Here is a 15,977-nt window from a genome sequence, read left to right as displayed (position 1 = left end):
TGTAGAAGATCCACCAATGGTATCAATTTGAAATTCCTACATCGCCACGTTCAAAAGTCACCAGATTCACAACGAATTTTTGATGAAATCCTTAATATGCACACATTCTTTTTATGCAGATGATCCACAGGAACTGTACTCATAACCACACCACATAAACACTGTAGCAGTGCAGCTGGTGACTGTATGGTTATTAATCACAAGTGAAGAGCCCATATATCATAGTAATTATGCCTTATGTCAGAAACCACACACGCAGGTCAACTTTCACGTGAGTGTTCCCGGGGCTCAGCAGGAATGCTGAGGTTTGTTAAATGTGGAAACCCTCATGTTTTCATATCTTCTCCTGTCATTAAATTCATTCTCCTGTTAGGTTTGTAATGGGGAACTCTGGACCTTCCGCTCGTTTGTTTGTAGCCATCGTCATTGCATCATAAGAGTGTTAAATTTGACTGAGAACTCTAACAGAAACTCTGACTTGCATTCTTCCCAATGTGTTTTGGTTTTCAACGGTTATGAAGATCAAGCTGTATAAACCCATAACTTAAAGGTTTTGCTATAAAAATAGGTTGTTGTCCTGTTATTAAGTGCTTCTTTATAAATGGACTGATTCTTATACATTTTTTACTTTTCTACTTTCCCAGAGCTCTCAAAGCCTTTTATACAACATGTCACAATCACCCATTCACGCACATTCATACTCTGATGGATGCATTGGAGACCAACTTGGGGTTAGTGTCTTGCCCAACATATGCTGACTGGGGGAGCCAGGGATCGAATCACCAACCTTTCGATCAGTAGATGGCCTGCTCTGCCTCAGGAGCTACAGCCACCCCCATAAATGTTCACTTTTACGTCACTTAAAGAGCTTAGTTCAGTTTGAGTAAAACTAACATAACAGGAGTGCCTTTGGTCAACGGGATCAATCTATAATGTTTCACAAGGTTTAGTCATTAAACAAATGTAAGCATCAAATGGAAATACAAACTGAAGAAAAGTAAATATATTTAACTGATTTTGTGAAATACTATGCAGTCTAACAAAAAAATAAACAAAGACTGAATGCATGAAATAAAGGTTAACATTACTGAGTCTGCTTCAACTTCTGTGTTGCAATTTATGGGGCTATCATGCAACTTCTATGCAAGACTGGGATTCAAATCTCTATTTGATTGCTAAGTGTGAAAAAATGTATTATATAGAAAACATTTCACCTCAAGTCAAGTAAAACAGTATGACAGTCTACTCATACACTGACCAGTCAGTCAAACGGGATTGATGGTAGTTTCAGAGCTTTTGGTTTTTGAACACTGATGTTATAAACCAGCACATATTGTAAAAACCTGTTTGGTGCCATGCTGCGTGCTAAACAGAGTTAACCTGACTATGACACATAATACGAAAAACAAACAAACACATGCAAAAGTTTTCAAGTATCCAAGCACATCTGGACACAATTTAAGGACCAGCAGTGTGCTATCTCTCTCTCGCTCTCAACAGAGTACTGATGTGGGAGGTGTCATTTAAAAACAGAAAGTAACCTGATGAATGTACTGAAATGGAGTGGGCTCCTCTGGCAGAGTGCTCACGTGCCAGAGTCAGCAGCATTTAGGAACACTGTGGCCTCACAAATTACCTCAAGACATGCACGCACGGACAGCAGAGACAGACGCTTGAGTGTGAGGAAGGGCTGAATAAAACCTGGACTTCTGTGTGCACGTGCACATCACCACTCACTGTCCGTTGAAGGCTAACACTCACAACAGCAAATGGTTACATTGTTACAAGTTATTTCTGTTATTTTTAAGCAATCTATAGTTAAAATGTTTATGCTAAATACTACATAGGTAACTTTTGTCCTTAGGTTCGACTGGTGCTGTGTCACTACTATTCCACAATAAGGTTGCTGCTGGCACATTGCAGGACTACAACCACACTTCAACTAACACGCTACATTTCAAAGACCAAAAAAAAGTAGGAACAGTTTACATCCTACAAACTTTTTCTTCACTCTTTATTGTAAGACCACTTAAATAGAGACTGGTAGCCTCTCTTCCTCTCCTGTTCTTTGTTCCCTTCTCACTGACTATTCAACTCTTCTCCCTCCTCTCTCTCATGTCACCATGGCAGTCGGTTAGTGTTGCCAAAACTGTCGTCCTGCAGCTGCACTGTTCCCCTCAGTCAGCACTTTACAGACTAATGCTACACGTGTGCACTTCCAAGGATAGATGGGGTAGAAATTCATGTTATGTTTACATTGAAAAACACATGCACAAGTGAAATAGTTTGCAAAAACAGAAAAAAAGTAACTGATTTTAAAAAGCATGAAAATCAGAGTCTATGTGTGCTTGCAGTTGTGGACCACACACAGAAGGATCACCACAGCTGCAGTTAGGCAATCTCATTACCAATAAAATGAGTCTTTTCTTGACTTCATTACGTGTGTCCACTTTGCATATGTTACTTGAACACCTCAAACACTGAAGTTATAATGAGATAATCGAATTTCTGTCTTAATAGACCTACTACAAAATGCATTTCTACCAAATTAATGACTAAAAAAAATTCTGCACCTTTAAGTCTCTCATTGGTAGTTTCTTATGACAATGGACACAACAGAAAATAAGCAGTACACAAGCTCCAGATTGCAAAGTTCTATAAGAACAATTAAGACCAGAGACCTGTAGAAAATCCAAACCTTCTGACAATGATCAGAATTTGTGGGAAATGTGATCTTATGTCCTAAATAAACAAGAATGATACTAATCGGAGAACAGTCTTAACCACATGGACATATTTGGAAAACATTCAAAACTGCAAAAAACATGACTTAAAAAAATATGACCAATATAACGGAAACTGCTGAGCCCTTAGTCACAACTACTGCATAGGTCCCTGAGAGGAAGCCAGAGGGACGGTGAACAAAGGGGACCGTAGGTGCAGCCTCCCCCTCACCAAACAAAGGACCAGTGCTCACACAGTCACATATGCACAGACACTTCCATATCAGTTGTCATTATGCATGCTGACAGAAGCCTGCAGCTCTCCTAAACAATAACTGTCAGAGTGGACAGACACATGATAAATTCACTTGAGACAAAGAGAACTCAGAGAACATGGGTCTTGGGACATGTTCAGGAGTGCACACGCCAGCTGATCAGGGAAACAGAGCAGCAAAATTGAGGTTTGAAAGATGTGTAACGACACAGGAATTCATACACGACAATGGAATTAATGCACAGCCTACAGTTAAAAACTCCAAAGCAGGAAGCATGAATGTGTTGTTCTGAAGCAATCTGCTTTATTTTCACAGCTCTACATCTGGATGAGGTAAGTGTGAGTGTACGCATCTGTTAGATGAATGGGGTCTTTCAGACTATCTAAAGAGGATCCAGATTTCTGATGTAGTAAAACTGATTAACATTTAAGTTGACAGATTGACAGAAATTTAAATTTGATAAAGCTGTTTCTAAATATTAAAATATTATAACTTTTTAAAGAACCACAGGAAAAAAAAATCTGCTTTAAGTGACATTCTGTTGTTGGACTTTCATTTGGACGACTGATTGTGACCCAGTTTTAAAATACAAATGCACACAGAGCAAAATAATGAATGAATGCCAGTGCTCGCTCACATCCTCTGCAAGTGATGGGTGCTGCAGGAGCAATAAAAGAGAAGGAGGAGCTCTGTGTGTAGGGGAAAAGCTGAAAAACACTAAAGAAAGGGCAGCATAAAAATGCAAATCAGTAGACATGGATACAAAGAAAGCTAAGGTTACATTTTAAAAAGCAAAACTAAGAAGGCTGAAGAGACTAAAAAGTGAAATACATGAAAACAAGAAATCTCATTCCCCCTCTTACCGTTCTCCATCACACTCTCTGTTAGATGCATGTTTCCAGTTTTCTCTCAGCTGTTTCCCTCCTCCCTTTTTTCTGTCACTCACTCTCCTCGTCTTACTTGCACACACTCTCTCTCCTGCCTCCTCTACCACCACCACCTCCTCCTCCTCCTGTTCTCCTCTCCGTCAGACTGAAGAAAAGAGCGAGCACAGCTCATTCTAAAAGACAGAAGATGCCCCAGCTAATCCCTGCACGGAGGCACGCCCCCTCATCCAATCAGAGGACAGCCCTGAGGGAAGGCGTGCAAAGCTCAAAGAAAGAAAGAAATGAGGGAGGCAGGGAGGAAGGTTGAGTAGGCTTGTGGTAGATCAAGTCCATCACACCACGCAATCATACACACAACAATGCAGCACCTCTAAATCAACAAGTTTCTACTGTGACTGCCAACTGAATTTGTATATTCATTCACTAACCCTAAACTAAGAATAAAAAAAAACAAAACTTACCCAACCTTCCAGTAAATCCAAGCCTTGTTGAAAACTGATTCTTGTTCCAGCTTCTCCTACCGGGAAAAGCTGGAACCAGAATGAGCTTCCAGCTTCTCCAACCAGAATTAGTTTCAAAAAAGGCTTAAAATGCAGACAAAACCATAGGTGCTGGACATTCTACATCTCTACACATTCTACTGGGCTATGCCTGGAAAGTTACACTGGTGGAAAATTAGCAGAAGACATCTCTGTCCTATCACAGAATAGGTCCTCATACTGACATTTAGTTTTATGACAACGCTGCAATTTATTTACTTGAAATTTTTTTTTGCATCTTTCCACTGACTCACATTTCAACACAAAACAAATTAAATTGTATTTATACAGCACCAGCTGACAGAAATCTAATTATGCTTTATATGAGGTAAAGAGGCCACAATATCAGAGTGAGAACAACCATCAGACAATCCCCTATGAGCAGCACTTGGTAAAAGTGGGGAGGAAGAACTTGTTTTTAACACGTGCAAGGAAGCATCCAGACTGCACAAATAAAGAAAAGGAACAATATGAATAAAAATAATGTGATTTGTCGTCTTGGCAAAGGGGTCTTTTTCTTTTATTCTGTGCACACATGAATAAAAACTACGGGGAAGAAAGAGGAGCTGGAATGTATAACACTGCATTGTACTGCAAATGAACCTAGACATGCAAAAAGCACTCTGGTATGGTCCTTTGGCAACAATGTCCCGGTGATTTTCCATTGAAACATGAGACTCATCATTCACCCCACATCCACAGAGTGTCGCTTCACACACACCAAGTTGCCAGTGGATACGGAGGCCTTGCCCTCCCCTGGGGGTGGCAGTGACACTCCACCTGTGCTAATCACACCACAAGTACTACTGTACACACACTGAAGATATCAGTGAGGCGTTCACATTTCAATGCCAGTGTAATAAACATACACATGTAATGAACATCTGTGGGCATGTCTGTCATCTGATTACACATCAGGTGTGTTAAGACAAAGACACGCATGCAATCTGCACACAGCAAAACAAATATGACTTGGGATTGAGAAAGACTTAGAGGTTTCGCTAATGACAGGATGTGCTCATTTGGACAAAAGAGCTTTAAGAATCTGAGTACTGTACAACCTAAAACCAACAGAAACAGTGAAGCTACTCGCATACGAACAGAGGATTATTTGTCCTCTACAAACACCAAATCAGTCTATAAAAACACTCATATATACAAATGCTGTTCTGAAGGTTTCACATTGCCAATACAATGTTTGTTATGGTCCAAAACATTCTTGTTCACTACATTTTGTCAGATAGAAACAGTCTGCTGAGCAAAGCAAAAATCTGTTATTTTTTGTGCCATGACAAACCCCTAAAGAAATGGCACTAGGCACGATAAAAGCCAAGGTCCAGTGGCCAGTTAAATGTGTGAATCACCATTGAATGGCCAGAATTTTGCATCTGCATCCCTAATGCACTGAGCAGCAGCAACAAAGGATTACCGATTGCACTTCAAAATACAAGGTCTAAAGAGAAAACGTAGCTGAAACAATACTTTTACCCAGCACAAGCTTAAAATATGTTGCATATTCAAGCATCCCGTGGTAAAATGCTAGTGAGCTCTAAGCCCAAATACTCTGCAGCATGCTACAGATAGACACAACATGGCACTGTGAGGTTGCTGCGGAGTATAGTCCATCTTAATAGATACATGGAGGGAAAAGAAAGGAGACGAAAAAAAAAAAACCCCAAAAGAGCTACAAGGCAATTCAACAGCGCCTCCTGGAAACAACACAACGTCCCACATCTGCGCCATGATCCATTGAGGAGGGGAGAAAAGCAGGGAGGAAGAGGAGCGAGTCGAATGACACTGGCACAATTGCCGAGGAATGAATGAATGAAACTTATTCAATTGTGGGTGACAGTTGGCTAGAAATGGGCACAAAGACTTCTATATGTGTCCAAGTGAAGAGCGTTATTATTCGGAGATATTCAGGACGGTTTTATTCCAGGTTTTATTAATTTTCTTGGTTTCTTGCTTGTCCCATCCCCCCTCTCCCCCTTCACCGCTCACGGCACAGCTGATTTTGGAACGATTCAGTCGGAATGGTTTAATACAAACTTCAAGTGCGGAATAATACCAAATCTCGGGATGGTACAACATTTACCCGGTGGTCTCATAAGCCAAATTCTCCAACAGTTAAATTAAATGGGTTAAGCAGCAGATACAGTCACCTTGGCTCCTATTCTATTATCTCATAGGCCTCTTGCAAAGCCATCAGACGCAGAGAAGAAGTGGGGATGCTTCAGTGTACGGACTACACGGGACTTATTGTCTCCACAGTGAGACTGCAGCTACTGTGTCATCACGCAAATCTGTATCTTAATGTACAAAAGAACAGCTGTGGCGAGTGCACCGGACAGCGAGAAACAAAGAGTCCATGGCGTTTAAAGCGCTGTCACTGCTGCTGTAAATTGCCATTTTATTTCCTTCGTCCCCGAATTACCTGCTTCTCAGCTACAGACAGCGCTAAGTTTATGTACGCTGTCAGAAATGTAGCGAGTGTGCCTAAAACATCACGACTGCCCAGAAGCCCGCGAAGTCCTAATAAAACAAAGCCATAACTGCGTGACCGGTACGAACAGGAGCAAAACGTGAAATCTGAAAGCTTCTCTGCAAATTTCACCAGACACCAAAGCACACAGCTCCTAAACACATATCACTCCAGCTAATTAACTCCAGTCCAACTAGCCATTTCCCCGCTATCACCGGCCTGAAGCTTACCTGGTGGTTGGTCCATTTCCAGATAAAATATCAGCTCTGTGGAGTAGGGCATCATCACGTCCCTCCAGTCTCCTTCCTCGCCGGTTTTGGTCGTCCAGACTGTGTTATACATTGCTTTCTTGTAGCTTAACCAGGCAGTCTTTGTATTAGAAAAACGCTATTAAACAAAGTAAAAATGACCGGCGTACTTAAAAAAGAAAAAAAGAAACAACCATCGTGTGCTCCTGTCATATGCCTCTATGTTAATCTATCTGTTTACTTCTAAGTCTTCTATCTGAATTCCTGCTTCAGGTTTAAATGAATAGACGAAACGTATACAGCAAGCACCGGGCTGCGACTGCTCCCTCGGACATGTTAATATTGTTAACAACTCGGGGAACTTCATGAAGGCTCCTGTATGTATGTGTGTGCATCTATCTGTCTACATATATATGCACATAAAGACTTCCTTTAAACGGTGGGTAAGTAGATGCCAGCTCTACATACAACCCCCTCTGCCTCTCCTCCGCAGGTGCCACCGTCTCGCTAGTTTCATTTTAAGAAACGCACTGACAGGAGGAGGCTGGCGGAGGCAGAGCCAGACAACGGCTGGGAAAACCCACTCCTACACGACATGCAGGGGAGGACAAAAATATCACCAAATATTCACATAAAACTTAGTGTAAATAAACTGCTCTTTAATGTTACATATAATAATATCCCTCATTTATTCATTGCCATTATCTAATCCATGTAGGAAATCCAATTTTTTGATCGTCCCTGCCGATTTGACGAATAATTAATCGTCCCTTTATCACTCGAAGAGTGGTTAGCCCGTTTCTGTCCTCTATACGCCGCTGACAAAGCGCTCTGCGCAAGCTCAGAAGCCGAATTTCAAAGCCAGTAGGAAAATTACCTCAGCCTATGAAGAGCAAGTTACAAATACGGTGGTTTTCCACTAAGTTTCTAACCTTCGCCTGAGTCTGTGTGACTACATGTTACCAGCTTCTGTTGCCGCTAAAACACATACTGCACCGACAGCTGTTTGGTATGACATAACATGCTGCATGATAACTACCAGTAAAACAAGGACTGAGAGGCAGTGCTTTCTTTATTAATTTCTGCAAATTAACTAGAAACAGGAAAATTAGGATTTTTAAAAACATATGTCATATTAGTAATCCAGTAAATATTAAATATACGCTATTACATATTTTCCCAACTGTTACCTAATACTAACAGAGCTTTAGTTTATTTGATCACTGGGCTTGTTTAACTTGCCTGTTTAACTGCTATTTGTAATGTGAAGCAAACCTCCTATGGTGAGGTAAGTACAGTTACAGTTAATATGGAAGCTTAACCATGAATTAGGGAATGCTAGAGATATGCAAACATACATGAGGCCTGTAATAATTACATTACCACACACACACACACCAAAACACACACCCACACCAAAACACACACCCACCAAGAAGGATAGTATGGATTTCCATGATTATTAGTTCAAGCACAATCTCTAGGGATCCTTTTGTTCATATTTTAAGATTCTAAAAGTGCTTGGCATTTTTATATTAACAATGAATGGCGATATGTTGTGGGAAAGGGGTCTCTGAAAGCGAAACAGAGTATTAATGCTGTGTTTAGACCAAACATTAGTGAAGTTTTACCCCTCATTATATGTGCATGTACAGGTGATAGAGCGTTTCTGGAACACTTGCAGCTCAAAAAATATTACCCAACATAGAAATGGAAAACTACTTCATTCCAGTATAGTTCCAATAGCTGGAGTTAAGTAAAAGTTTTGATTCATTCAAATATTCACACTCTCTCTTTTTTTTCTGTCTCAATATAAAGCAAATGTGATATCAGGGAGAACCAAAGAAATCCCAAAAGAGGAGGGAAAGAAGACACAAAAGAAAAGAATAGAGAGACCATATGCAGAAAACAGGACAAAAGACTTCCTTTTTTATGTCAGTCAGTGTCTGCACAGATTTTGTATGACTTACTTAGCTATGTGTTGTGAGAAAACAACATTTTCTTTCGGTCTAATCACACCATTAGGCTATCACGTAATAGAGCTTTATATCAGAACCTAAATGGACATATTCCTTGACTACCATCTGATGCTGACCTATTGCCCAAAGTCCTTTCACTGAAAAAAATCACATATTTTTCTTAGAACTTTGTTTCCATTTTTTTGTTTATAATTTTATTAACACCATGATGGGTGACCATTGTTATGATCCAGACCCCATCATCCCCACAGTAATCTCTGCCAGGAATGACAGCTGCTTTGTTTGGCCCAGTGTCCTACTTGACGAGGCAAGCAACTCCCATCTACTATCACTGACCCAGTCATCTATCTTTCCATAAACTTGTCTGTCTCATCTGTCCATCACAAGAGAGGTAGAAATGAAGGAGGATGAAGGGACCTTGTGTGAATTGAGGGAATTGAATGGATTCTCTTTAATGCAGTACGCACATATATATCATTAATGTGTGTTTGTGTGTGTGTGTGTGTATGGGTGGGTGGTTGTGTTACAGATGACTTATGCTGGTTACACACAGCACAATGTTATTCTCTGTACTGTGTGTGTGTTTACAGCCTGGCAGATGGATCATTATTAATGATACAGGAACTAAAACTGCCTCTCGCCAAACAAAGGAGAAACGAAGAGGGACGAAGGATGGGCAGACAGCACAGGAAGGGAGGACGATGATGGGAGATGTGTGCTGATGGTTGCACTGTCCCCAACCATCAGCACGCAGCTCCCCATTTAATTTCCCAACCACCAATCGCAGGGGCACCAAGTGGCCTATTTGCATAGCATACCCCTCCGATGGCTCCATATACATAAAACATATACAGTTATGTTTTCAGGCACTTGTTCAAGAACATTTGCAATCAGATGCAAAAATGAAAACAAATTCCCAAACTAACAGAAAACATTTTTAAGCTTGGCTGACAATGTAAAAACCCATTAATGGCTGATGATTGAAAGAATTGCTGATTTCGAAAACGCTTACTTTAACCTTTAGTTTTGCAGTATTTTCCACTGCCTTTCTCTACTATCTTGTTAAAAAGACAAAAAATAAAAATGAAGGAAGGACTGATATGTCAGACAATATCATATCTTCATTCTTAAGTGTTAACATGAATAGAAAGCTTCAATCGTTTACTCTTAAATCACTCTGTGTCCAGCACACACACAAAAAAGCACAGAGCAAATGATCTGCATCTGCAACAGTCCTGATTTGTTTGATCCTGTGTTATTGAATCCGTGGACTTTCCTTGTCTCTTTTCCCTCTGATTTAGTTGAGCTGTCTCTTGTTCTCCCTAGCTGTGAGAGTGAGAAACAGTTGCCACTACCAATGGGATAGTACTCATGAAAACACAACAAAATATCAATGCTGGACAGTCAGAGTCCAACATTACTTTGGCAAAGCACGAAATTCAATATTATTTCTCAGTCATCCAGGTCGTTGTAGTCTAAGGAGCTTTTCTTAAAGGTGAAACATCTTCAAGAAACTTAAAGAAGTCCAGACGCTTTTCTTTCCAAGCTCTTTGGCTTTATGTGTCTTAGTTTCAGTCTCATCATATTCAGTTTCGCTTCCCCTGTCTCGTCTGTCTGTGATTATGTCCAGCTGTGCTCCCCAGACGGTGGAGGATGGTGGTGGATTCGAACTGTGTTTTCTTCTGCTTGCTTGTGCTGTAAATGTGCAGTGTTCAGTCTTGTGTTTTACAGATTTAATTGGTCTTCTGTGTGAGATTGTGTGTGTACCGATTTAGAAAGAGACAGAACAGTATTGTATATCTCCCTGACACGTTTCCTGGTGTCAGAGTATCACTACTGTACAATCTATCACAGACTGAGCACATGGTTAGACTTTTTTTTCTTTTAAAGGAAAAAGGTAACAACGTGCACATTTGCTGTCAAGATAGAAACTGTAGCAGCAACCTGAGACAAAGATGGATGAGATCTAATCTGCCAGGTTTCAGTGCAAAGCAACTGAAGCAAGAAATAAAGAAATTAAGAGACAAGACAGGAGAGAAAGATTGGGGCGTTGGTCCATGTGCCTAAAATATTTTGTTGGAATTTAGGCATTGTCATATGTAGTTTATTAATGTGTGTGTCTGACAATTTGCTGACTACTTGCTCTATTTCTGTGCTTATCATCCATGGCTATTGGTGCTTTCACATTTTGTCTGACACTGTAATAACTAGAGTGGAAAGCACAATTTAACTATAGACATGAATAGATTGCTAAACATAGATGTTGGCTGAGTGGGGTCTGTGAGAGCACACACACTTTTACACAAACACACACACACGCACGCACACACATGGTGGTTGCGTAATATGGCATGACACTTTTGTATATATTATGCATAAGCCTTTTCTGAGGGCGCAGGGAAGACGCACACAGTGTGTCATCCCCCACATCACTGCAACAACTATCATTAGAATGCACAACGTAACTAAGCAGTAATCCTTTTGTTCCCTTACTTTTTCAACACTGGGTTTTCTGAAAATATGGCAACATTTACAATACAGCTGTAAAGTGTCATTCTATTAGTAATTTAAGTAAAATTCTGACATTAATCGAGTCAAGTCCAGCTCTAATCCTGGTAAATCAACTGATCTCATTGGCAGTCCACATAAGCTGACGGCTCAGCTGATATCCTCTGTATACATCTGGCAAATTATGTAAGATGCTCATACAGTTTTTTTTTTCTTGCTGTGCATCTGAAAACTGATTTGTAACCCATCTCCATCACAGGTCCCAAAAGGAAAGATCCTTTGTGTCCAGCTTTTTTGTTTCATATCTTCTGTCATCGATGCCTGGTGTTATGTACTAGGTCTTACAGATGTTCTCATTATCTTCCATTTTCCATGTATGAATATGGAAGGCTGAAGATGTCAGAAGAAGAACAAATCTATGCCACCAAATATAAATGTCTGCAGATGTAAATAGCATTCTTCTTTTGAATATAGTGTCTTGGCTCAAGTACATAATAAATTCTTGACTTATGGCTCAAAAAAGTGTTGTCTGTGACGCCAATGACCTAAACCTTTGACCACCATCTGCCAAAATGTTGTCGTCTTCTCATCATCTTTACATTCATGTGCAAATTTGCACCAGATTTGATGAAATTCCCTCTAGATGTTCCTAAGACATCACATTTACAAAAATGGAAAGGCTGTAAGATCACAATGTTGTTTACCTTTGGCTACAACAAACATTTGTACCAATTTTTTTAAAAAAAAAGTCATTAAAATGTGTTCAGAATTTGCAAACTGAAGACGTTTCTTTTAAATTCTCTACATAAGCTGCCTTTATAGATTTAACCTCCCAAGACCCAAAGTCTTTCATGGCACGCATTCTTAATTTCTCTTTGCTATTTGGGCTGATTTGGACCTCATGAATGTAAACAACAAAGAATTACCTGATTTTTAGTTTTTTACCTGATTTTTGCTTTTGACAAAAATTAGATCCACATATGAGGACGTTCGTTTTAAACTTCGATAGATCAGTGGCAGTATAATATCCCTGTATAATGTCCCTGTATATGGATATCAGGCCCTTGTAGAACGAAATTTTGTATTTTGGTCTAGACAATCCAAAATGTGATGTCCACATATGTGGACGCCAGGTCCTAAGACATTAAAGAATCTACCTTATTATAAAAAAAAAAAATCACTTTCTAAAACTTTAATATCTATATGAATTTTCAGCCAAAATAATTCAGCTGCTTTTTAATGGCAAAAAGTCCAGTTCTATACATTTCTATAATCTTATAATGTTTAAATTCAGGCCCTATTTTGAGAAACATTCTTTTTCAGCAAACCAGGTCGAGCAGAAGAAAAAAAAACTTCTATAAAAAGTCCTGTAAAGTCTAGAATGCATTACCAGTTAACACACGAGAACTCATTTTAGAAACATTTATGCAGTTCCCAGTTGAGAAAAGCAGATTCCCAGATAAGTTATGTATCTAGAACAAAAGAAGTTCAGGAGACCCCTGCTAAGTACATTTCTTCTAAGTGAACAAGCATCTCCAGGGGTAAGACCAAGCTTAAACACCATTGACTAGACACCGTGCTGTAGTTAACATCACAGATACTGGTTTGATCAGGGCTTTGAAGGATCTTGCACATTGGATTTACATCGACTGTCTTGGTCTTAGTAAGCTGTGTGCTGTGAGTCATGTGAACTCCAACTCAAGCTTGGTTTCCCTGTTCCAGACTTTCCAGCTCAGTTATTTCCTGTCTGATTCACCAATGAACCAGTGAAGTCATTACTATTTAGAGAGGATTGACTCCCTTTGCCGGCATCAACTGAGCCTGTATCGCAAAATCAAAGCATTGCTCCACCTGTGTGAACTCAGTCCAACAGAAGTAGCAGTAGCAGTAGCAATTAGCCTGATTTTCATCAGTTATTGACAACACCCTACTGAGACCATGTGTCCATCATTTAAAGCAAAAAACACTGAAAAAAAGTATTCAGGTGCCAAATGATGTCAGAGAAGTCTGAAGGATTATGACTATAATATGGGGGGAAAAGTTTGTTTCAGTGCAGTTTTTAAAAAGGTGTGCACTTTGCTGAGCTGCTAACCCCACTTTAACATAGTTCAGTACCATTATTAGCTGAGATGAAACCTGGCAGCCTGACTCAACACACCTATAGATTTTTGTATGAATGATGAAAGTTTATTTTATTGTTTGTGGCCATTAGAGGAACGGCAGTTTTTAACACGTCTAAGGTGGCTTAAGTCTTAAACCCTTGGTAACTTTGAAATTATGTTGTTAGTTCCAAACCGTTGAAATCTTTAGCTTGTGTTGTGGAAGTTTTCCACTTAAATAAAGCCTGCAGACGAGCGGTGAGCGGTAGCTAACATTCTTTAATCCAAGCACACAAAGACAACATACAGTACAAACAAGCTTGTGGAGCCCCCATGGCCGCGGGACAGACGGTCAGCAGAGTCTCACTGAGTCTAGCATGGCTCTCAGTTAAATACCTTCTCCAGGAACAAAAGGCAGTACACAGCTGTTTCACACCTTAAGGTTCACACTCCCTAAGAGACAAAAGACTGGTCCTCTGGAGTTCCTGTTTTCCCCCCAACATCCTTGCTACACCCCCTACCATTTGTCTTACAGTATGAGTGTCAGACATGTTAATACAATAAAATAATGTCATTAATACCTTAGTGAAAGAAATTCCTATACACTTGTTATCCAAGTAGGGTTGAGTAACAGGCTCTGGCTACAAATCATAACTCTGCTTTTATTTTGCCTACAGTGGATAAATCCTCCATAGTAGTTAAACTGGAGCTAATCAGGAGAATGAATATTAGAATATTCAGAATTTTAGGATAAACACAATAGAGTGAAGGTAAAAGGACTATAGAAACAATAGAAATGAATAATTGCCAATTCCAGCACAGGCCAGATTTATATTGATATTAATATTTGTTTATTTGAAATTGTATTTGTGCAGTCATTACATATTCAGCAGAAATAGGGCTGTGTGTAAGCTAAATAAAAAACAATGAAATCAGTTTAGCATAAAGTTGTGTGATGTATTTAAATACGCATGGTGCACTGATAGAATTTCTGGAATATTCACATGGGAAATTAAGGGTGGGAAGCAAAACTAGTGGATTGCGTAAACAAAAGACTGGAAATGATAAATGCCATATGAGCACAGATGATAATACCTGATTATTTTCTCAATTCAAGTGGCTAAAATTATATTAACACCTATCCAGGTATTTTAAAAGTGGTGTTGAATAATTACAGGTTCATAATATCATGGGGGAGCAGTTGATTTGGAAATTTAAGAAGCCTTTCTGACTGAACATCATGTTGATTTGCTTGGCTTAAATTCAATAAATAAAACACATTTATAGCACAGAACTGAGAGGTAGAGCTGCTTTGGACAGAGGCTCTATATAATATAATGCAATGAGTGATTATAGCACTGAGTGCATCAGTAACAGGATCAGGTGAAGGCAAGATTAGAAAAGACAAAAGCCATAAGAATGTAACCACATACATAGAAATAACCAAGTTAAGAAGGACGATTGTCACCCTCTGGTGTCGATTTTGCATGTTTAAAAAGTACATGACGGATGCTATTTTAGTAAAAATGGAGATGACGGTACAATACTCTTCTTGCTTGGTATCTATTTTTTGTGTAACCAGCCAGTCAGTGTGCCAAGAGAAACAGCAGATCAGGAAGAAAAGGGAAGGTAGGACATAGATGGCAGACACACACACTAATACACACTTTTCGACTGAACTAAACCCCAATCTTTCCACCCTTCCTCCTCCCTTGTTCCTTTTTCAGATTGCTATATCATGCTGGCAGACAAGGCCGAAACCCTCCACTAGCATCTGCGTCTTTTTCCCTCTCTCCCTGTATGGCGCTCTGTTCATCTGTCGATCTGGCTCTTTGTCTTTTCACTTCCTTTGCGATGGGCGGTCAGACCGAAAGGCAGACCGTCTGATAGAGGAGAGTAAAAACTGAAAGAAGCAGCATCTTTTAGGGTAGTCAGACAGAGCCAAGCAGACGAGGTCTGACTCGGCAACGGGTGATGTCATCCCACAGTGTAAATGTCCCCATGGTCCTGATCCCATGATGCAACACTCTGGTGACAGTGTGAAACAGGCTGCATCTGCTCCTGTAGGCTGCATCCAAAACTGCTGAGCTACCTTTCTTACTTGTTTCTCAGTCTTATTCTCCTTTTTCAACCGTTTGTTAGTTTTTGCTTTGCAGCTCATTTTCTTGCTTTTCTTCAAATCTTTCTATTGCTTTCTCTTTACTTGATCAGATCCCTCCAGCATATGCCCGGCCCCC

At 39.9% G+C, this 15,977-nt stretch overlaps 1 protein-coding gene across 6 annotated transcripts in view; it reads right to left on the bottom strand.

Moving 5' to 3' along the window:
- Positions 1 to 15,977, bottom strand: part of pik3r3b (phosphoinositide-3-kinase, regulatory subunit 3b (gamma)) — a 192,496-nt gene that overhangs the window by 15,459 nt on the left and 161,060 nt on the right. Inside the window, exon 1 of one of the 6 annotated variants that reach the window (XM_085138344.1) lies at positions 7,137 to 13,978. The exons of 4 other annotated variants lie outside the window; for them this stretch is intronic. In XM_085138344.1, the coding sequence (XP_084994470.1) occupies positions 7,137 to 7,248 (112 nt within the window). In that variant the 5' untranslated portion in view covers positions 7,249 to 13,978. Of the gene's footprint in view, positions 1 to 3,861; positions 13,979 to 15,977 lie in introns of those variants that run through there. One more of the 6 variants, XM_085138345.1, reaches the window with a different exon arrangement.

Source organism: Neolamprologus multifasciatus, chromosome 17 (assembly GCF_963576455.1).
Source record: "Neolamprologus multifasciatus chromosome 17, fNeoMul1.2, whole genome shotgun sequence".
Taxonomy (NCBI): Eukaryota; Metazoa; Chordata; class Actinopteri; order Cichliformes; family Cichlidae; genus Neolamprologus; species Neolamprologus multifasciatus.
This window is presented reverse-complemented; position numbering and strand designations above follow the sequence as displayed.